This window comes from Hippopotamus amphibius, chromosome 8 (genome assembly GCF_030028045.1).
Source record: "Hippopotamus amphibius kiboko isolate mHipAmp2 chromosome 8, mHipAmp2.hap2, whole genome shotgun sequence".
Taxonomy (NCBI): domain Eukaryota; kingdom Metazoa; phylum Chordata; class Mammalia; order Artiodactyla; family Hippopotamidae; genus Hippopotamus; species Hippopotamus amphibius.
In genome coordinates, this window is record NC_080193.1 from 134,162,660 (window position 1) to 134,187,590 (window position 24,931).

General features: G+C 37.1%; 1 protein-coding gene across 1 annotated transcript in view; it reads right to left on the reverse strand.

Annotated features, from left to right (window-relative positions):
* Positions 1-24,931, reverse strand: part of LOC130859552 (coiled-coil domain-containing protein 148-like) — a 93,260-nt gene that overhangs the window by 12,918 nt on the left and 55,411 nt on the right. Inside the window, exons 2-3 of the mRNA XM_057747085.1 lie at positions 4,968-5,030; positions 3,929-4,050 (exon numbers count right to left, since the gene is read on the reverse strand). Of these exons, the coding sequence (XP_057603068.1) occupies positions 3,929-4,050; positions 4,968-5,030 (185 nt within the window). The remainder of the gene's footprint in view (positions 1-3,928; positions 4,051-4,967; positions 5,031-24,931) is intronic.

Genomic DNA, 24,931 nt, shown 5'->3' on the forward strand with positions numbered 1-24,931 from the left:
TTCATAGACCTGATCTTTTAGACATACACGCTGAAATATTTATGGTAAATATTATGATGTCTGAGATTTGCTTCAAAATAATATGGTGCAGAGGGAAGTTGTAGGTGGGAATGCAGAGGAAACAATGGCCCAGAGTTGTTCATAGTTGAAGCTGGATAATGTTACGTGGAGATTAATGACACCATTCACTCGAATTTTGCATATTCTTGCCATTTTATGTAATACAGTGTTTAAAAAAAAAGAATTAGTATATGGATTACTTGAGCTGGACAAGAAGAAATATTCATTCTTGCTAAGCAAAGAAATTCAAATAAAAATAATTGTAATTTTGTACTTAAATTGGGAATGAACAGTTAACATATTATCTATAAAAAATTGGTCTCAATTTTCAGCCCACATCTACTATTTGGCTTCAGGTTCAGTCTCAACCTTTGAAAGACTAGATTACTCAATGTGCACATTAGTGTCTTATCTGGCATCCTGGAACTTGTGTATGATCAATAACACAGCAATCATATAGGTCACTATCACATCTAATCAGTATAACAGTATCAGCAAAACAAATCACGCAAGTCTCCTGAATTTATTGTTAATTAAAAATACTTATTAATTTCTTTTCGAATATAGCTAAGCATTCTAGATGTAACTTGAAGCAAATCTCAGACATCATAAAAATCTTCTTATGTGCTTTAAATGTTAACATTCTATCATTTAGCTTAAGTATGTTTATGTTTAATATTGCCACAGTAAAGTGCTATAATAATTAACAATGATTGTTAAATCTGTTAATTTCATGTGCAAAAAATGAGCACATTTAATTAGTAAAATAAATTGGGAATTTACTGATAATTAATACAAATATTAAGAGAGAATGTGTTAACTATGTAATATTAAAAAGAAAAAAATATTATTCTTCAGCCAACACATATTTTATAAAAAGTTAAATAAACATAAGAAAGGATAACAGAGACATTATTATAATTCCAGTTGGTATAGTCTGCTTGATATATTAGCATTCATAACATTAAACAAAATAAATTTTAAGAAATGTATTTAATTTTCACTTATCTAAGTCCATTTAAGCCATGAGTCTTTCGTGAAAAAGTCCTATTTTGGAATTAATCACATCTTACAAGAATAAATTAAAAGCAAAATGTCAAGTTGATGTAAAATAGATAGCTAGTGGGAAGTTGCTGTATAACAAAGGGAGATCAACTCGATGATGGGTGGTGCCTTAGAGGGCCAGGACATGGAGGGTGGGAGGGAGTCGCGGGAGGGAGGGGATATGGGGATATATGTATAAATACAGCTGATTCACTTTGGGTTCCTCAAAAGCTGGTACAAGAGTGTAAAGCAATTATATTCCAATAAAGAGCTTAAAAAAAAGTCAAGTTGATATCTCTAAATTAAATGGGAAGGGAAGACTCCAAAAGTCATGAAAACAACATTCCCAAAACATCTTCCTTAAACTAGATATAATAAAAAATGAAAATCGTATATAGGAAAGAAGAGTGTTAGAAAATGTTCTCACTGACCAAAATTCAAAACAATAGATATTACAAAAATGCTTTAAAAGGACAATTCTTTATTATTATGAATCTATGGAGACTGAAAATGGAAGCAAAAGGCTTGTCAAAATGATTGCTACAGACTGAACCATTTTTAGTAGCTGATGGCAAGAGATTTTTTGAGATTTGCCAAGCTATGAATCCCAGGTACCAAGTTATTTCTAGAAAATATATAACTAAAAAGCTTCTTCGTGAATTATATTCTGTGAACAAAAAGATTATTGATGTTATTTAAAATGTTGGTTGAAGTGGTCATCTGTATAACCTCACAAATGTACAATATAACACAATTGACCAGAGAGGCAATCTAGTTAGCTGACAGTGCTAAGAATTATTGTCCCTATACTTAATGTTAAACTTTAAAAACCACATTAATAATTTAAATTTTTAAATGTTTATTCTTTGAAAGCAATTCTATCTTCAAAGAGAAATTCACTATGACCAAATATTGATTTTAACATGTAACGATTCCCCATTCATCCAAAATGTATATCTGGAGAGAGGAATAGATGGATAGACGGACAGACAGACGGATGAACAGATATATAGATAATATTATGAATATATGTATGAATATATATGTACAGTTGACCTTGAACAACACAGGTTCAAACTGCATGGGTCCACTTACACGTGCATTTTTTTCACTAAATACTTCAGTACCACACAATCTGCAGTTGGTTAAATCTGAGGATGCAGCACCATAGATGTAGAGCAACCTCGGATTCAGAGGGCTGACTAGGAGGGCTAACTATAAGTTATACACAGATTTTCTTCCAGTAGACAGTCAGCGTCCCTAACCTGCGCATTGCTCAAGAGTCAAGTGTACATATTCCAATACTGAAAAGGGTGTAGACAGAACGTTTGTAGTGGCATCTTTATTACAACAGTACTTTGGGAGAGATCTAAAAAACATTCATACCTTTTGGCCCAGACATCCCAATCATGGGAATTTATCCACATAAGGTATCTGTGCATGAAGATATTTATGAGAGCATGATGTCCAATATCACAAAATTGGATACAACCTAAATATCCAAAAATTGGGATGTGATAAGGTATGCATCTTTTTCTATTTGCGGTGCTCATCACTCCTGTTTTTGTTAGGCTAATTCTTATTGTCCTTGAGTTCCCAATTCCAATGTCACTTCCTTAGAAAAACCTTCCCACCCAGTTAGGACCAAGTCCTGTTATTGTACACCAGACAGCCTTTTTTATTGGAGTTTATACTTAATATAATTTTATTTCAGGACTTAGTTGATAAACACTGGCTTCTCTCCTCCCTCTCTCCTGCAAATAGCACACCCCATGAGAGTATGTGTTACATTTTGTTCACCTTTGTATAGTCAAGGCACATAATAAGTATTTATGATATGTATCAATACATATGTGTATAGATAGTGTATATACAATAGGTCAGCACGGAAGTCAGAAATATGAAAATAGTTTTATTAGGATGGTAGTTACATAAGTGACTTTGCCATAAAATTCCTTTGAATAATATTAAATTATTTTAAACATATCTGAAACAAACAAATAATGCCCTACTTTTTTAAGTGGTCCCCATAGTTTGAGGGGACATAGGTCATGGTTATATGGTAATTTCTCCAGATGAGGGTATCAAATGTGCCTTGAAATCATGACAGTTATCTTTTAAAAAACATATCAACAATAAAAAGCAATGTAAAACTAATATAATGCAAAAATATTAAATACACATGAAAGTTTATAAATTGCTTAATATGTTGCTTTGCTAAACCAGATTTTTTAATGCAACCAAGCAATGAAAATGCTGTTTATAATGTACTCTATTATTTGTATAAGAGGGAAACATATTGTCGAGTAATCCTAAACCCATCCATGGTCCTAAAATACTGTGCACAATCACTTGCACATGAACCTCTTTCAAATCTAGTCCAGGTTCATCTCTTCTAGATCAGGGCAAAAAGGGAATCTGAGAAAAGAGAGGCACCCAGGGGCATATTTTGCAGAAGGAGCTATAAATTAGATGATAATCCATGGCTAGCACTTACCAGCAATTTTTATTTTTTTAGATTATGTTAAAAATTGTTGAAAGCTAATGAAATAGCTATCTTTCTAACAATAAATTTGAATTCAGGCCTCACGGGGTTGTTACAAATTAAATGAGTAATGCATGTAAAGTACACAGCACAGTGTCTGAGAACATTCAATAAATGTTGCTATTCACTATTACCAATAGTTGGAAGACTCTAAAAACTATCTAGAATGTTATTTATTTTCACATTTCATTGTAAATATCATTTTACTTCCCAGCAATTCAATTTTCCAAAACTAGAACACACACACACACACACACACACACACACACGCCTTCTAACCTTTAGCTCTGTAGAGGCAGAAGCTAATTTTTTTACTTCAGCTAATGCATGCAATTGTTGATAGTCTACTGGTTTATACTTGGTGCTTCTCATTTCATTTTTCATACGAAATATCAGATTATCTGTATTTCATCAAAAACAGAAAACGACAAAGAAACAGTATTATGTTATTAGAAGTAAGAATAGAGTTGTGGCAACATGTAGACTGCAGGTCTTATTTTTCAAGATTTTTAAGCAAATATGAGACGTAATATATTACAATATTCATAGTATATTTGAACCTCTATCTCTGGAAATTTAAAAAATATTATCACTATATTCCTCACATAAACTTACTTCTAGAAGGGCAAAAAAGGAGTACTTCCATTTAAGTCAGTACATTGAGAATTTTAGAAAATTACATTGTCAAGATACAAAGTGTGACCATTCTTTTTATTTAAAGTGTTAGTCATCAGCTGTGAATATTTAAGTATCATATTAAGTAAATAGAATTTTTAAAGTTATAGCTGCATTTTAAACTTAGAAAAATTGATTTCAATTCAATACTAAAAAGGTTGAAACTGACAGCTAAAAAATTTAATAGACTAGATAAGATTAAAATGATATAAAATGTTTGGGCATGCATTCTCCATCCAAGTTTATAAAACATCCCAGTTTAGTTTGATATCAATTATTTTGATAAATTAAAACATAGGTAGAGGGATACTCTAAGGCCAAATAGCATGAAGCATAAAAATTTAGGTAATTCAAGCATCATGGCCTCAATGATGTGAAAAATTCACCTGCGCGATGTAAGGAAATTGTTTTGTTACATCTATCAAGGATCACATGACTTTAAGAAGGCTCAAAACAACTAAAGGACAAGCACAGTGAAGGAAAGAATGGTTGTCCGGACTGTTTTAAGGGAACTGCAGAAACCTTCAGTGTGGCCAAAAAAATGCACCTTTCATTATTAAAATTCTGAAAATCAACATTTCAATTTCACATCGCCCATAATCCACCATAAATCATAAAACAGGCTTAGAAGCAGAAAAAATACCTGAGCTATCGTTCTTCTGAATTGTCAAGAATGGTCGGTCTCTTCTATCCATGTTTTCCATATCTGTCAAGGAAACAAAAGAGAGCTAATCACATTTTATAACGTTATTTTTAAAACTGTTTTGAAGATATGTTCATTGTAGTGATTTTTGAAATAAGGTCCAGCACTGGATGCCATAACTCCTTGTATTTCATTAAAATTTGTTTCTCTTCGCTCCTAGAAGCCTCCTTCTGTTAGTTTTTTCTCTGTGCTTTTCCTGGTATTGGTTTCTCCTCCCAATCTCTTACCTCTCTTGGATTACCCTCACTAGGATTGTCCCAGTAACTGGTAAATATTTTCTGATTAAAAAATTTTGTCTGCTTTATCTTCGGTTCTCGAGAGGAAAGAAACTACATAAATTAAAGAACAAAGCAGCTAGCTGAATTACTTACTCCTCTTCAGCAGTGCAATACTTGTGGTGGACATGGGGATGTGCCACCTATTTCTAGAACGCACTTGATGCTTACCTGTCATCTCCTTCAGGGTTAGACTCAGCTGCAGATAATGGCCTCGCCCAAAGGCACACCATCCCTGGGGTAGCCTATACCCAATGACAGAAGGAGGCAAGGATGTAAAGACCCAGCAGTTTGGGCTTAACGCAGGTCAGTCTGATGGGTAATATTTTCTCCAGAGCTCCCTTCCGGGTTGACCCACACTTTGTTGCACCTGCATTGAAATTGACTTTTTCATTTGCCCAGTCTTGCTTCCCCTTTCTTCCTTTCACAGGTATGGATTCCTGATAAATATATAGCACCCCAAACTCTGCCTCAGCACCGCCTTCCTAAGAACCCAACCTGCAGTAGCACCAAACTGGACTGACATCTTTCTATGGCACCCCCAGGGCAAGAGACTAGTCAAGCAGTTCCTTAAATAACAGTACATGTTTTTCATACATTTTTGTTTCATATCTGCTGGTTGAACTACTCATGCCTAGCAGTCTTTGCAGTAACCTAAATCTTCTTAAATGGAAGAAAAAGTAGCACAAGTCCATGATTTTCAGAAACTCTGCCAAGTTACCAAGAACCCTGGTGATTGCTCACCAGCTTTAGGAATATAGGGATAAACCTCACGGTGTAATTTCTATAGGGTCTCTGTCAAGGAATTCTTGCTTTAAGCCTTTAATAATATTGACAATCCTCTTACCACCTGGTTTCTACTCACACACATATCCTATCCATTAAGATTCTTTTTCGGACTTCCTTTTTGGCACGGTGGTTAAGAATCCACCTGCCAATGCAGGGGACACAGTTTCGAGCCCTGGTTTGGGAAGATCCCACATGCCATGGAACAACTAAGCCCGTGTACCACAACTACGGAGCCTGCGCTCTAGAGTCCGCGAGCCACAACTATTGAGCCCTCATGCTGCAACTGTTGAAGCCTGCATGCCTAGAGCCTGTGCTCTGCAACAAGAGAAGCCACAGCAATGAGAAGCCCACGCACCACAACGAAGAGTAGCCCAGCCTTCTCCATCTAAATAAGGGAGGAACCCTTGTTTCTTTTTTATCTGATTCTTTTCCTTTCCATGATAATTTGTATCGGTCTTCATATTTGCATGTTTACTGATTTGATGTTTATCTCCTTCCATGTTTGTCTTATTTCTGATTGCATCCCCAGTGCCTAGCACAGAGTAGTAAATGCTCAATAAATATTATTTGAGGATATGAATAAGAGGTAGCTGGTGGTAGCTAGATGTCTTCTAACTCCTCAGAAGAACTGCAATAATTCCTAAATTCATATTATAACCTCACTCTCCCAACAATAACCTTTCAATTTTTAAAAAATCTGCTTTGACAGCATAGCCAACAGACAGGAATGGCAAGTGAAAATACCCTCAGGGGCCATGAGAAAGTGGCAAGATATAAAGGGAGTGCAGAAAACATGGAAAATTAAAAAGCATTCCATGTCCAAAGATAATCAAATACATTTTTTTCTTCCTTTTTTAAACACAGGTACTAGACAAATAAAGCAAGCTCTGAAACAAATTAATGCTGCATACACAGCCAGTTCCTGAGCTCTGGCCTACTTCATCTCACCTCTAATTTTCATTTCATTCTTCCACGAATAACCCAACAGTCTAAGTTTGCATCTCCATCCAGGAAAGACCTCAGCAGCTCTCTAATTGATTGTGTTTAGTCTTTCCTCCCTGGAGAGCCCAGCCCTTTTAGATTTAGAATTGATTTTCCTTGGGATTTAGATTGCAAGATTGAGCCTCTGAAATAAGATGTGATTCTTCAGATTTTGTTTCTGTTACTTGGTCTAACCCTATTTAATTTGTTCCTCTTGGTTTTCAGAGGAATATCGTGAAAGCCACACCACGTTTCTCAGCATTTCTACTGTAGAGGAGCAGAATTTGTCATCCCGAAATGTGTCTCTTTGAAATATTATTTTTAAACTGGTTATTTTCTAGGAAATACCAGACATGGGGAACACTCTGAAAACCAAAGGGAATTACCCTTTTGTAAAAAATATTTACATTTGGAAGGGAAATCTTGTCTCAGTCACCCATGATGGTCCTCTCTCTCTCCCTTTCTCCCTCCCTCTTCCTTTCTCTTCTCAATGAAGAAGTCAGTGACTTAAATCTGCATAACAATCTTTCCCTTGTTTACTGTGATTTCCTGGTAACCTTCCACAATTGACTCTCCCATGTTCAGTATCTTCTTTTGTCTTTAGCTGAGGATGGTATTTAAGGTAAAGGCTTTGGTCATTCTGGTGAGTTACTCAGTTTTCTCTCCCATGTATATAGGTTATTAAACTTTTGTGTGATTTTCCCGTTAACGTGTCTCATGTCAATTTAATTCTTAGACCAACCAGAAGAACCTAGAAGGGTAGAGGAAAATTTCTTCCTCCCCAACACTATATGGTTCAAATTTAATTATGACCATGATGAAATAAAATTTATATTTGGTGGCAAGACAAAAAAAATGTGAAATTTTTGTCTGCCTGCTTGGGTCTCTTCCTTCGCCTTTGGGGTATATTGTGCATCTGCATTAACCAGACCTCCTCAGGAGATCACCTTTCTCCTTAAGCTTCTAAGGGGTTATGATGACCCACTAGTGATGAGGAAGATTTGAAATCTATAGTTTGAGGCCTGCTATGTGAACCCTGCCTGTTAATAATTGTATAGGAATGATTGATATAAGTATTAAATGTACTGTTCCTACCTCTGCTCGCCTTTGTCTGAACTCCCCTGTCCTGTAACTCCTAGCAACTCCCACATCCTGTAACCCTTAGCAACCCCACCCCGCGCCCCTTCCCCCCCCCCCCCCCCCCCCCGTGTTCTGTAACCACCTGTAATTTATAGAAACTGTGTAACCAATCAGTTAGTACCACCTGTAGCTATATGTCTTAATCTATAAAAGGAGAAAACTGGCCCGAAACGGGGCCCAGAATTTTTGGAGCATTAGCTCCACTGGTGCCTCCGGCTCAATAAACCTGAGTTATCCGACTCTCTCAGTGTGGTGCTTGGTTTCTCGTGGGATCGAGCTCTGCAACACTAGTAGCCTTGTAAGCACAGATTTGGATTGTGTAATCTGTCATTTGACTTATGACCCTTTGTCTCAAAAACTTATATAACTGTGCTTTGACCTCTAACCAGTGGAATAGCCCTCGGAGCTTTCTGAAAGACTGTCTCCCAGTTATAATCTTCAGGATGGCTCAAATAAAATTTTCCATTTCTTCCTTAGATTCACTATTAATTGTTTTCATCGACATATGCATGGTGTAGTTGGCAGCATATCAGAGATACGTGCCAGAGGACACTTGGAGTCTACCCTGAATCAGGACTTGGTACCAGCATGGATCCACTGAGCCCCACCAGGTTCTCCGTACTCCTCAGGTGTTCCCGTGAGTACTCCTGATATCCAGATCTCATTGCTTTTAAATGATGATTACAAAAATTGTATTTGAACTCTTTTTACTAAAGACTTAGAGTATTAGGGGGTACTGTTGCATTACCTAGGCAGGAACCTGGGGGATCTGGGTAGGAAGCCCAGGAAAGCCTGGGTGGCTGGGTTTGTTACATTTGGCTTAAATAGAAAAGAAAAAAAAAAAAGTTGACATTTGGTGTGAAGAAACTTTTGCTAGTGAAATGAGAGACAATTATCCGTCTCCAAAGAACAAGGCACATTTGCTCCTTCAAGCCACAAGGTGTTCTCAGGTGACGGAGAATCTAGCGAAAGTGTCTGAAGATTAATCCTCATGATGGACAGTGGTCTTACAGGGGAACCCCACTACAACCACTAAGTAAATACTGCTCTTCCAGGGACATAGGAGATGAAGAACGCTCATCCAGTGCTCTGAGCACCTACAGCAGTTTTAGACTGCTGGAGGTAGAAACCAAGACACATAAAAAGAACCGACCCAAGGGGAACTCCTGGAGGAGGTAGACTCAGAAGCGGCACACATCTATCCACCACACAGTCCTCAGAAAGTTGTTCAGATGATATCTCATATCTAAATTAGGCTCCCAAATCGATCACAGGAGATTGTGCCTCAAAGGTGAAGTAGCGCCCATGCAGACAGCCACCTATGGGGATAACATCTGGGTTTATGTATGTTTCTAAGTACTTACTTAGCTGGGAATTAAAGTGAAATGGAGCAAGACTCTATGGGACCTTCCCAGGATAGAGGTCCCCAATCCCACCCCATCCTCTGCTTGCCTCTTGTCTGCAGAAAAACTTTAGCCAAAGAATATATTTAATCAGAGAAATGAGAAAATGTAGAAGCAAAGTAAAGCAATGAATGAAACAGGACAAACTAGTAATAGTTTAGTCATTAAACAAAGTCAAGGACATTTAGGTCCTCATCAAGGGCTATAGATAATATTCTGAGCCATATCCTGTGAGCTGTTCTGTAGATACGGAAACCCCCACCAGGTGGAAGAAGTTAACTATATGACGACCAGACATAAGCCATTACATAAGTTGCCACAGTTGTGATAACTGGCCTCAAGGAAATGGGAACAACCTGATCCTGCAACTGAAGACTAACTGTACTTACGACAGTCAAGACAATGCTGATCAGACCGCCACATGACTAATTTCAAGATGACTGTCGGAGCTGACTGTGCTGTTCTGCATGTAGCCCCTTCCCTCTGCCTATACACTTCTGAAACTCCTCTTTAAAAGCTCTTGCGCACTGATCAACAGTGGGGAGTTGGTCTTTGGACATGAGTCTGCCTTCTCTCCCAGTTGCCGGCCTCCTGCAAACTTTCCTTTTTTACCAATATTTGCCTCTCACGTATTGGCTTCAAGTGGCGAGCAGCCAGACCTGAGTTCAGTAACAAAAGGAAGCCCCTCCCTGAAATGGCCAAGATGCGGTTTTTTGGCACTCCAAAACTGATTTTTGCATACACAGAGCAACCCAGCAGAAGGTAAGTTCTTACCATGGCAATCTCCTGGATCTCTGCCTGCAGGGTCTACTATAAACAAGCGAGGTAAGAGTTTTCTTCTTTTCTAAAACTAGATTGTCAGGAGGAAATATTTGTAGGGCTAGATGCTTGGATATTCTGAATTGGAAACACTTCTAAATTGTTTAAATTGTAGCTAGCTATTGAAACCATTCAACTCAGATTGGGACTCGAACCCATGGTCTTTTAATTGCGATCACGCACCTGGTCTCAGGACATAGTAAAGCTCAGGTTCTTGATGAATCATCACAGACAGAATTCAGTGAGAGACAAAGTGATAGGTACAAAGTGGATTTATTTAGAGAGATACACATTCCACAGAGTATGGGCCATCCCAGAAGGTTAGAGGCCCCAAAATATGGCTTGGTTAGTTTTTTATGGGCTGCGTAATTTCATAGGCTAATGAGAGGGAGGATTATTCCAACTATTTTGGGGAAGGGCTGAAGATTTGCAGGAATTGGGCCACCTCCCACTTTTCGATCTTTGATGGTTAGCCTCAGAACTGTGGCGCTGGTGGGTGTGTCACGTAGCTTATGCTAATTTATCACTGTGAGCATATAATGAGGCTCAAGGTCCACTGGAAGTTGAATCTTCCACCATCTTGGATCTAGTTGGTTCTAACAAATTTTTGTCATGCCCTATGGCTATGTCATTCTTTTAAAGGTTGTGCCCTGCCCCCCTTCCTCCTGTTTCACTATCATCTTAAAATATTGTACCTATTTAAATTGGTATGCAGAAGTCCCCAAAGGCTTCAAAATGTCAAAATAGCCTCATTGAAAGATTTGTTGTAGAAGGCTAATGAAAGATTAAAGATATAAAAGGTACCAAAAACAAAAGTTAAGACTGATATAACTACTGCTCCCCTCCATTCTCCTTTATTTGAGTATTCATTCTAATAAGCCTCTGTCTGAATTGCCATTCCTCTCCAAAGAGACTATTAAAAGCTTAGCTTTAGGAATGGGACCACTTGAGACTATAGATGAGCTTCTTCAGATCAGAGACCAAGCTGAGGGCCATAGCTAAAGAATTTCTTAAACCCAGGGAGGGTCCTCAAAATGTTTTGAAAATGGATTACTGAGATGAGAGGCCACTAGCCTGACTAAATTGACCATAGCTGATATTAAGATCTTGTTAGAAAAAAAAAAAATTTTGGCCTTCATCCCTATGCTAAATAAAAGAGAAAAACATTCCAACCTAAGTGAGTGTGTATATCAGTCCTTTGATATCATTGATGTGGCCACCCAATTCTTTGAGGAATTAAAAATACCTGTCCTGGTTTTACAAATCTAAAGAGCTGTGGCTCCAGAGACAATTCAAAGCCCACCAATCGTTTTACCACTCCCAAAACCTTCCCTATTTATCTTAAGAGGCTTTTAAGTAAAAAAATTCTGGCCTTAAGAGAACAAAGTCTTTCTGGAAGGAACTTGCATTAATTCTCTTATGCCTTTGAGATGTAAATGTTCTACATGGTCTTCTCCAGGAACTCTTATCTAGGGCATCTTTTAAAAATGCAAATTTCAGGAAGGTAACTTATTTTATTAAAAACAAGAGGGCAGTAGGTAATTTGGAAATTGAATTGTTAAGGACAAATACAAATCTTAAGCGTCTTCTCTATAAATATTAGTAAAATGGGTTTAGCCATTTAAACAGGTGACCTTGATTTGCTGCATCTGCCAGAAACTCAATTTGAACCTAACTTCTTTTGTAACTGTTTTTGTATTGTTGTACCTGATTCGTGGCTGAAATTTTGGAATGGAAGCTATGGGGTCACTGTGTCTCTTTGTGTGTTTGTATGTATCTATATATATGTGGTATAGATGTGTGGTATTTCCAAAATTAATTTGTAAAAGAGTTCTATTTAATTGGCATAAAAGGAATTAAGTATGTATATAAATACTTAGAAATAAAAAAGAAATTAACCCAAATGAATTTCAGGATCACATGATCTAGGATTACATTTTAATATAGGAAAACAACTTTAAGTTTGTTGGCTTAATTAATACAGACATATCTTTACAGTCATCAATATTAAATATAATACTTTTATTGTGCCTAGCTTTACTAGAAATCAAGTAAGACCTGACTTCTGTTACCAAATTTGTCAACAAGAAAAATAACTTGATATGATGAAACTTTTAAGTAAATTAAATGTAAATGAGACAAGGGGTTTTAGGTGAACTCTTTAGGAATAATTATGTTTTAGGACTGTCTACTTAAAATAGTTTCTCCAGATTTTTGATGACTTGAAACTGCTAAATTAAGTTAAACGATGTGATCATTGAATACTCAGATCATTTCCAAATAAGATACTCGAACATTAATTACTAAAGAAATCTAAATTTACCTGTGTTTGTCTTCTTAGAGAAAAACTAAAAATGCTTAGGTTCATTGGACACATTTTGTACTCCACTAAGGGAAGAAATTGGGTTATAGAATATGTTCATAAGTTTGCCAATCAGGAAATGCTGGTATGACAAACGGTTCATAATTACTTTCATCTTAGTTTTCACTAGAAACTAAGGCCTTAAGTTTAAGAATTCTAATTAAAATATATAATTAAAACTACTAAAGATAAGGAAAACATTTTTATATGCAAGGGAAAAGAAAGTATGAGTGGAAATGTGTTTTGTTAAGGTAAAAGAAAGCATTTTGTCCTAAAGTTGGTTATTTCTAAACGGGAAAGAAAATAAGTGACAAATTTATATGGTTATAGAAAGTTATAGAAGATTTGTGAGAGAAAAAAAATGAAAGGAATTCTATGTGTGATCAGTGCTGACTGAGATTAGAATAAATTTAACTGAGTAAATGAATCTTAATATTAAAGGTAAAGTGGGGGACTTCCCTAACAGTACAGTGGTTAAGAATCTGCCTGCCAATGCAGGGGACACAGGTTCAGTTCCTGGACTGGGAAGATCCCACATGCTGTGGAGCAACTAAGCCTGTGTGCCACAAGTACTGAGCCCATGTGCCACAACTACTGAAGCCCACATGCCTAGAGCCTATGTTCTACAACAAGAGAAGCCACCACAATGAGAAGCCCGCGCACTGTGACGAAGAGTAGCCCCCACTCACTGGAACTAGAAAAAGTTCATGTGCAGCAATGAAAACCCAACACAGTCATAAATAAATAAATAAATAAATAAATAAATAAATAAATAAATTTGTTTATTTAAAAAAAATAAAATTTAAAAATAAAGGTAAAGTGGTGCAAAATCTGAATTTGGTTTTCTTTCTATTAAGGGGATAAAGTTTTCTTAGAATATTAATCTGCTTTTGATAACCAATTGTAAAGTTTCTTTACCTTTTAAGTAATTTGTTATAACTTTCTGTACTTGCTTTTCAAGTCTTTTATTGTCACTTTGGTTAAGTGAATACATATTGTTCCACAGTGACGTATGATCCTATTTGACTGTTTTAAAATCTTTTTGATATTTTTGACAAACTTCCCAAAGATCAAATTCTAATTGAATTGTGTTTGACTGCCAGTTAACTTTGAGGTTTTCTAAAGGGCCCCTGAAGCATCTTGGAGAGAGAAATATTAAACTTAGTAGTAGAACTGAAACATTTATTTTTTTTCTCTACCTGTTCCTTCCAGAAATTGGAAACTTTATGTTCCCAGAGCCTTATCAGGTGAATATGGAAGGCTGCCTCCTGGCAGAGCAAGAATCTCAAGATATTCTGGGGACCTCGAGAAGAGAGGAATTCACCCAAATCTATAGACACCACAGGCAGAATCTGATGGCATGCCCTAGGTGTGGCTTTCCTGGCCTTGAATAGCCTTTTAAAAGTTCAATTTGAGATTCTTTATAAAAAGTTCCAGCACAGCCAACTTAAAAGAGACTGTATGATCAATTACACTTACATAAGTAATCAGGCCAAGTTTATTGAAGCCAGACATTTCACAAATAAATTTGGCTATATTTGGTAGAAAGGAGGGTAATTTTATAGAGAAAAAAAATGTTTCAGTGGACATTAAATTCTAGTGTTGTTGTCTTTGGGGGTTTGTTTTGTTTTTGTTGTTGTTTTTATTTACTGCCTAAGACTCACTTTTCAGATGGCTCCTTGTTGCTATGTTACATTACTGTAAAGTTTGTTTCTGAAGCTTATCATACTAATCTATCTTTGGATGAAAAGCAGATGTCCCATGACCTGTAACCAGAAGATTACTCATCCTGGAAAAGACATCAAATTAATGTCTCTTTACAGCCACTTTGGAAGGGATGGTATCAGGCTTCCTCTCCTGATTGAACTGCAACTTCTGTTTCTGACAAATGACTTTGACTAATTAAGACCAGCACTACCAGGCCAGGGTGAGAAGAAGACAACATCTGAAGTAGACATCTGACCCAAGATGCCAGACCAGCCCTACATAGTAATTGCTTTGACAATTGCTCTTATTTTTGCTTATGAACCAAACGTATTTATTCCTTGGGCTCAATCATTTGCAAGTTTCAAAACCAATCCAGTTCCTGGGTTTGTAGCCAGTCACCTACACCCAGTACTCTTCATTTACCTTGGTGGATTCCTCCTCTCAAAGGCTTTAATTGGATGGTCCTTAGAAATTTTATTTTAGAAGAAAGAAACTCTAGTACTGGGCAAGCCAATATCACTAAATAGGACCCTCTTACCTGGCCCATTAATGACACCTGTTCTGAACCTGGCCCTAAATATTCCTTTTCACTAGATGTTAAATACTGGGTAGCTCCTGTGGCACTCAGTGGATTTAGGGAACAAGCTTATGGCCTTTGACACTCCCCAGGTTAGTTAGGAAGATGTACAATCGAGGTCACCTACAAGTAGCCTTGGAAATAGCCCCTGCCAATCTACCTTTAAAGTGAGCACACTGGGTGTTCACATTACAGTTTTTTAATGGTATGACCATTTGGCTGCTATATTCATTCTTTCACTTGGAATAGAAGATATCATTAATCATATAGAGGCTTTAACAAAATTTATGCAGTAGCTTCAAATAATAGTAATCAAGCCAATAGCTTGCTCAATTTGGAAGTCTCCATGATGAGAAAAGTGGTCCTTCAAAATTCAGTGCACAGCCCTCAAGAGTCTAGCTGCTTCCCAGGGGGAACCTTGCACTATGATACATACAGAATGTTGGGGTTTTATACATGACGTGTCTTCTCATGAAACTCATCATATGACACATAGGAAGAATCAGATTTGTGCCCTGAAAGATCCTCTTCCCAGTTTAGGGGAAATACTAGGAAAATGGTTTGGTTTAGGAGGATCTTGGCTTAAACTGTTACTAATAACATTGTTACTCCTATTGGCAATTTTGAATATAGTTTGTGTAACTCAGCCATTTCCATTTTACGCTTACTTGCGAGAAATTCAAAGTGGAAACGTCAGCCCATAGTTAAAATGCTTTTTCGTTGACTAGTGGCTACTTGAACAGAATTTTCCATGTTAAATAATATAAGAGCACTTAGTTTTACAAAGTATTCCATGTTCACATCATGTGACATTTTAGAAATTGCTTATGAGTGTTATCAAAATGCTAAGCCTCTTAGATCTACCCTGTTACTGAAAATATTTTAAAATAATATTTTTTATGAGAAATTTCCACATTGTAGGAAGAACATTTTGATATATAATATAATGATAGCTTTGCAGTAGCTAGAGGGCTGAAAAAATATTTTAATATAAAGTTAATTTTAGCAGATATGATAGAGAATCTAAACTTAAGAAACTCCACAACCTCAACTAGTCTCTACAGGGTAGGTGAACAATTAGGACTTCTCTAGCGATGAGAAAAAAAATAGCAAAGAGATCATTTGTATAACAAGGCAATCTTTTTACAGTGTTAAAATTTGTATTCTTCTCTTTCCTAAGAAAATCTCTTTTTATACACCAAGGAAGAAAATGTCAGTTGTACTTAGGCTTAAAATTGTTTGACATATGGATAGTGTGTTAATTCTAAACTGCTTAATTGTATGGATGTGTAGATTAGCCAATTACCCCATGATGATAAGTTTTCAAAGATGGTAAGGATTCTGTGAGGCCAAACAATGTAGACAATATCAATCTGAAGAAACATCTTGGATGTAGCATCAAATTATAACCTTTTTCAAATGAAGGATCTCATGACATTTTAAGCACTAGTTAAAATGCTATGGCCAATAACTATCTTAAGCAGTATTTTTCCAACCTGCCACATTCTCTTTTAAATTCTAAGCAGAATGGTACGTATTACTTCCATGATGAAACATTATGCATTGTATCAATAGTTAGTATAAGGTAAAATTATTGCCCTGGAAAAATTAATGGAACCAAAAGATAAGCTATGAAAGCTAATAAAAATGGTTACACAAAGCGCCCAGTTACATAATAAATATCTCACAATCAATTCAAACATAATGGGAAAAGAACTCATTCAAAAGAGCAACCAAACAAAACAAAGTATCTAGGCATAAACTATACAAGAAGTTTGTAGGACTCATACTCCAAAAAACCCACAACAATGTAGTACAGGAAATGAGGCTTGAATAGACAGAAAAAATTCTAATTCTGTGTACCAAATATTTAATAGTGGCAATTTTGGGGTAGTAGGATTATATTTGATTTTGATTTCTTCTTTTTGCTTGAGCACAGTTTTGAAATGTTTCTTTTTTTAACAGGAGAAGAAAAACATATTTTTAAAAAATACTAAGGAGGAGCAAGTAGTTATTTTATGATATATTGGGGAAAATGCTACTGAAATTTTCATATTTTACCAGTTAAAAAATAAACAATTTCATGACACCAAGAATCCTTTAAAATGTGAACTTGTATATAGGAGTATACTTTTCCACTCTGAATTGAATTATTTCTTACTAATATTTTTTAAATTAAAAGACAGGCTATATTAAGTACATTTGTAGAATTTGATAGAACTTGAAAAAGCATCAAAAAACTCAGAGGTCATTTTTTAATTCTTTATGGGGAATAAATAAATATATTAAAATACTTTTTTCAATTACAGAAGTACTGTTTAAGTAATATCAAACAGTATAGAAAACTATAAGTAAAAATAAAAAAATAAAATTTCCAGCACCTGTATGTAGCCCTGGTAGTCCTTTTTAATGTTTTCTTTTATATTCTTTGAAAGATTTTTTATACATATAAAAGTGCATATCCAATTTTTATACAAATGCAATCACGACATATGTAGTTTTACAAGTCGCTTTTCTTTTTTTTTCTTTTTCTTTTTTATTTTGTAATTTCTTTTTTTGGCCACGCCACGTGGCTTCTGGGATCTTAGTTCCCTGACCAGGGACTGAACCCGGGCTGTCAGCAGTGAGAGCACAGAATCCTAACCCGTGGACTGGCAGAGAATTCCTACAAGTTGCTTTTCATTTAATAATCTGATTATCTTTCTAGATCACATTATTTGTGTGTCCATGTTTATCTATACTTATCTTTAATGGCTGTTAAAGGACATATATGTATATGATATATATGTTATCCTCATCATTATTAATATATATATATTATTTAACCATTACAAGAATCCAAGAAACATAATTCCAAAAAAATTCTGCCCTTTTACTGCAAAACAAAATCCATAATCAAACAAAATCTATAAAGTCCCTACCCTTTTCATAATTCTTATAAATTTGCTTATGAAGCAAATTCTACATACAGTCAACCTTTATGAATTTTGCTATTTTTATGTCTATAACAGCTCAAAAAGGAGAGCTTAAATCAACTTCATTAATGAAAAGGATTCAAATACAAATCTACTTATCCCATATGCTTTTCCAGTAAAAGTCTGGGGAGCAGAGTCTAGTAGAAAGCAAAGAATTAATCAAGGCAAGAAACCTAGACGTTTCTGAGGGACTTCAGAATTTCACAGAGAGTGGAGGTAACTTCCGTGGAGTCACTCATGCCCTTACTCCTGCTACATCCTTAAAGTATTTCAATCATTTTAAAAGCTGGAAGAAAATGCTTACGTACCTAGTTTAAAGTAGTACATAGTTTTAAAGGGGGGGGGGGGTCAATTTCCAGATATTGAGATGGAGGGGTGGGGGTGAATGAACTCACACAACTCACATTGATAGTCTCAGAAATCTGACCAGAAGCCATGACTGGAAATTTCAAATTTTGGCAAAACAACTGAGGAAATTAAGTACATATGAAGAAATACTATTTTGTCCCTAATTTTCTCCCCATCAAAGATAAAACGGATCCTCTGTTATGAAAAGACTCACCACCTGTCCTGCTTTCTTGACCTGCCATTTTGGACCTGCTTAAACTGAAGACTTTGTTACCTTTCTGCTGACACAATTTGGGAATCCACTTGCTCATCTTGCATACCTGGACTTGAAGTAAGAGGCTTGTCTGCTTCCTCCTGACCCCTTTCACTCCTAACCTCTTCATCAGTAGAGGGGTATCATATAATTCACCCCCTGAAAATCATTTGTATAGATTTTTGCAGCATCCTTTTATCTGTTCGCCTAGCTCCACTACCATCACAGAAGTGCCTGAATGAGTGATGTCTCAAAAACCCAAGTATTTCTGATCTACCAAATGGTTTCCCATTGCTTTCCAGAAAAAGGTTCCAACTCTGCATGGTTGACAAGGACCTTTTAAATCCAGCTCTTGCCTGTTTAGCCCCTTCCTTAACCATCACTGCATATGCACTCTGCACTCTAGCGCTCCCAAACCATTTGCAGATCCCTGAACACACAGTACTTGTGGTAGGTAGAACAATGGCTCCCCAAAGATTTTCACATCCTTATCCACAAAACCTATGAATACGTTGTTATTTGGCAAAGGAGAATTAAGGTTGCGGCTAATCAGCTGATTTTATCCACGGAGAGTACCTGGAATTACCCAGGTGGGCCCAGGATAATCACAAGGCTTCCTTGAGGCTTCCTTACAAGAGGAAGGCGGGAGAGTCATAGAGAAGGAGATGTGATGACAGAAGCAGAGGTCAGGGAGAAGATTGGAAGACACTGCCCTCCTGGCTTTGAAGTAGGAGGAATGGGGCCATGACCCAAGGAATGCAGGCATCTCTAGAAGCTGGAAAAGGCAAGGAAATATATTCCTCCATAGAGCTTCCAGAAGGCACACAGCCCTGCTGAAACCTTGATTTCAACCCAATGAGATGTTATAGGCATCTGACCTCTGGAATTGTAAGACAATAAATATTTGCTGTTAAAGCCACTAATTTGTGATTTGTGATTTGTTATTTAGTAGTGGTAAACTGACAGTGCTCTTTCACCCCTCCCTGCCTATGCTTGGAATGCCTTTCCCAACCCTTGCTTTTCAGGCCAATGCCTACTTATTTTTCAGTCTCATTTTAAGCATCCCACTGGAGCTTCTCCTAACCCAGATGATGATGATGTTCCTCTCCTGTGCTACTATTGTACTTTGTGTACATCCCTAGTGATGCATTTATTCCTTTCTTCAATGTTTATTGAACATCTATCATATACTACACTAAGGGATATAGATTTATTGAGGCTCTGCAGAGAGACCTGCCCTGGCCATCTTATCTGAAGTAGCCCCTGCCACCCTCCATCACTGTTTATCCTCTCAACTTAATTCTTTTCCTTCATAGCTCTTCTCACTATACGGCAGTATACTACGTATTTATTAGTTTATTTACTTATTGCTCACTTGTGCAACTAGGACGTGTACTCCATAAAAGCAAGGCCTTTGGCTGATCTTCTCAGTTTCTTCAAAGTGCCTGACATAGTGCCTGACATATTAGACACTCAATATACATTGCTGGAAAAGCATCAAGTGATTGTATTACAGATCATGGTTAAGTCTCTAAAGCTTGGTAGTATTAGAGGCAAACACATAGTTTTCATCACCTCCTCTCCAACTTTTAAAATCTAAGCTCACCTGTATGAGATGAAAATTATTATAAAGGACAAACTCCAGATGAAAATGGGCAGTGGAGGTGTATGTCAAGAAGTAAGGAAGGAGAAACACTCCGTTACCCCAGTGAGTTTCAGCACTGACTGTAAATTCATGTTAACTAGAGTTGAATGTGCCCCTTGACCAGTTATTTAGCTGCCAGTCACAGCGCACAACACCCCACATGCAGAAACCTATGCAGTGTCTCTATTTGTTAGTAATTGAGGGATGTCTATGCCATTTTACTTATCTAAGACCTTGAGGGTAAGAAGAACATTCTTTGCAAGTAGACACAGATTATCTGGTCTTTCTTACCTCCGATGTGTACTGAGTGAAGAAAGCAAGTTGCACTATGATACATAGCATATAATATCATTACATAAACATGCACAGACCCAAAAGAATGCTACGCATCTCTCTCTTTCTCTCTCTTTCCAAAGGAAAAAAGTCGATAGGTTATACAAATAGATGAAACTAAAGAGGATACTGCAACTGGGGGTTAGTTTCAGAGTGGACTTTAGCTTTATCTGTAATGAAAGCTTGGCTTTTTTACAGAGAATGTATATATGTATATTTGTACAATTAAGTGTAACAAACATTACCCCAAAAGGTCTTATCCCTAAATAATTATGTTACCTATTGTAGAATTAATGCAATCATATTTGAGTTTATACATGATTATCCAGTGGGTTCTGCTAGCGGGAACCCCATAGCCTTATCACCAGTCATACCCATCTTTTTTAATAAATTTATTTATTTGTTTATTTTATTGGCTGTGTTGGGTCTTTTTTGCTGTGCACGGGCTTTCTTTTTTTAGTTGCAGTGAGTGGGGGCTACTCTTCGTTGTGATGCGCGGGCTCCTCATTGCTGTGGCTTCTCTTGTTGCGGAGCACAGGCTCTAGGCACGTGGGCTTCAGTAGTTGCAGCACATGGGCTCAATAGTTGTGGCTCACGGGCTCTAAAGTGCAGGCTCAATAGCTGTGGCACACGGGCTTAGTTGCTCTGTGGCATGTGGGATCTTCCTGGAACCAGGATCAAACCCGTGTCCCCTGCATTGGCAGGTGGATTCTTAACCACTGTACCACCTAGGAAGCCCCATACCCATCTTTAAGCCTGCCAAACTTGGACTGATTCTGGAGCACCTACACCCTACCAAGTTGCAACAACCCTGTGAAGCCCAGTCAGAAACATCCAGTTAACTTTAATTCTGAATATAATTAAACAATTTTTATACAAATCTGCTGCGCCTTGCACAAGAAGTTTCTTCTGACATCTTCTTTAACAAAATGAAACAGTACTTTTGATTAATGGCCACAGATGCATTGCTCTTTCCTCTGATTACAAGCTTGCTCATTAAAAGTGCCAACGTCAAGGCCACAAGCAAGGTTACAGAGTTCAACAATTAAATGGGAATTTTGATGTGCTTTTCACTCTTACTGCTGAGGAAATGTTATCATCTGATGTTTAAAACTGTGGCAGATACAGCTGATTGCCTGTATCCATTCTCCGTTTTCCTTCCTAATAGAACCCAATTTTGTTCAAGATTGAAACATTGGCCTTCCTTGATACCCCTGAGGATCCACGTGACCACGTGACACAGTTCCGGTCAATGAGATATAAGCCGAGGTCTGCTGGGAATTTGGGGACAAGATTTGCCTTTTTATATAGGCACTACCCCTTCTACCCTGTCCTTCCTCCTTTATTCCTGCCTGGAATGTGGATGTGAAACTAGGTATGAGGAGGCCATTTCTGACTACACAGTGAGTATTAGGATGAAAGAGATTCACTATTGCAGCGAATAAAGCCACAGGGAGCCTGGGACCCTGAAGATATCAAGTATCTGCTGTACCAGCTGAGGACTACTTCTCTCTCGACTTCTTGCTATGAGAAGAATAAATCCCAAGCTTCTGACATGAGGTTTCTATAACTTTCAGCCAAATAAAATTCCCAGACGATACAGGCAGGGATGAAATGAAGCACCCAGGTGACTTTGATGCCTCTTCATATAAAGCAGTATAAAAATTCTTCTAGAAAAGGACCCATCAATACAGGCACAGGATAAAATACTAAATAATATTGCTGCCGTTGCTCTTCAATGTAGCATGAGAAGATTACAGCTCACAAAATTTCCTGTTTTAAAACTGCAAAAGAAGTTTCATTTGTAGTTTCAACATAGCTGAACAAGACTATAGGTAAAAAGATGTGTAGGTGGTTCTGGAAGGGGAAAGATAAAAATCCTCAGAACCTTAATTCCACTATCAAAAAGTAAAACTGGGGAATGCATCTGTGGGTTTTCAATACTCCAGAATAAATCGTTTTTGCACAAAGAATCAATTATGTGAGGAATTTTCCTTTTAAATGCTACACAAAAGTGTTGGGGTTTTTGTTGTTGTTGTTGTTGTTGTTGTTTTAGCTTTTAAAGAAAAATAGCAACCTACCACTCTTGAACAACAAAGACTCTAAAATTCTGTTACATGCCAGTGCCTGGAACGTGGTGGCACTCATACATTTCGAATGAATGAAATAATAATAGGTAAGAAATATTCATTCCTTTTTCTGTTATGGCCAGTTAAAGAAAAGATCTCTAAGCTAAGATGTGAAGAAACAAAGGGAGAGAGTAAAGGAGTTAAGATAAAGTTTAGAGAGAGTGAGGAAAAAGAAAACCTGAGGGAAGAAAATTGTGTTTACTCCCTATTTCCTCTTTCCGGTGGTTCTCTCAAATTTGGGTCAAAAAAGCAAAACAAAACAAAACAAATCCTCCCTCCCTGGAAAGGCAAACTCACAGTTTAGATCAGCTGCACTGAAGTGGTTACAAGTTTTACCACAGAGGAGGTAATTTTGGAAACATCAAAGGTGGGCCCTAAGGCAGGTCTGGGTGGTATTTCCAGTGAGGGGAGGCACCTAACTCAAGCTGAGCAGCCTGCCCTGAAGAAGAGGGAGGGAACTTCCGATGTGGGAAGAGGGGCTGAATGGGGAGGGTGTAGTGAAAGATGTCAAAATAGTCTTTTCCAGTTTCAATTTTTCTTTCAACTTAGTCCTCCACACAGAAAAGGAAAGGGAAATTCTCTACCACCCTTTATTTCATGCTCTCTTTCCCCAGGGGTCCACACTCTCTGAACAATTATGTGCAAATTCTTACATGAAAAATCTCAAAAATATCTCATGAAAGCTGGGGAGGTAATAAATAAATAAATAAATAAATAAATAAAGTTTCTTTCCTTCAGAGAACCTGTGGGGTCAGAGGTGGGAGGTGGTGAGAGGAGCAAATGATTGTGTGACACAAGGACAAACAGTAAGAATTTGGCTGTACAGGATTTTCCCCTTGGCTTTAAAAGTACTATCAAAATATGTTGGTTCAAAATATACTGATCAATAATACATGAAACAGTCACTAACATATGACTACTATCTCTCGGTGGCGATCAAGGACATGAGACACAAGATATCCATGCAACAGGAAATTTAAAAAAAAAAGAGGCCTAAAGAAATTAGACCAACAAAATAGTTTTGTTTAAAACATAATTGAAATCAAACTGCGTGTCTTCAAAATTAAGGCATACCTTAACTCCAGAGTAGTGTTGGGCTTTGAAGTAAGGCTACAGAAGACTAAATTTCACCCCTACCACTTCCATACTGTGGGACTCTCAGCACATAATTTAAATGGTAGAAAAGACATAATATTGTAAAGATGTCAACTTCTCCAAACTGATTTGCACAATCCCAACTGACATCCTAGATTTTGTGTGTGTGTGTGTGTGTGTGTGCGCGCGCGTGTGTGTGTGTGTGTGTGTGTGAAACGGGCAAGCTAATTTAATCATGTGTATAGAAATGCAAAAACAAAAAAAAGAATAGCCAAGGGGATGCTGAAGAAGAGAACAAAGCTAGACAAAGCTGGAGGACTTACAGGACCATATGATGAGATCCATTATGAAGCTGTAGTCATTAAGACAGTGTATTATTGGAGTAAGGATGGACACATAGGACAATGAACAGTGCAGAGAGTCACAAAGCAGATCCTCACATATGTGGGCACCTGTTCTCTGCCAGAGGTGAGTCACACTGCTGTGCAGTGTGTGAAAAAGAGTCTTCGATAAAGGGTCCTGGGTCAATTTGTTGTCCACGTGGAAAGAATGAATCTTGACCCCCTTCCTCCCAACATTCACCAGAAATCAGTTCCAGGTGCGTTAAAGATCTAAACGCAAGAGATAAAACATGAGGCTTTTAGGAGAACATACTCATGAGCCTGGAGTTGGCAAAGATTTCTTAAACAGTTCACCGAAAAATGCTAATCACAGATGGAAAACGTATTAGGTTGGGAAATGGTAAGATTAAGAACTTCTGTTCATCCAAACACACCACTCGGGGAGTTAAAAGACAACCCAAAGAGTAAGAAAATATATTTGCAATACATATATTCAACAAAGATTTGTATCCAGAATGTTTTTTTCAGAATATATTTTTAAAACACATAGAAAATAATAAGCAAAAGGCAGACGACACAATAGAAACTGAGGCAGAAGACCTGAATAGACACTCCACCAAATAGATCGATCGATAGATAGACAGACAGACAGACAGACAGACAGATAGATATAGATAGATAACCGAAAGGCCAATGAATATTTTCAAAGGGCTCAACTTTATTCATTAGGAA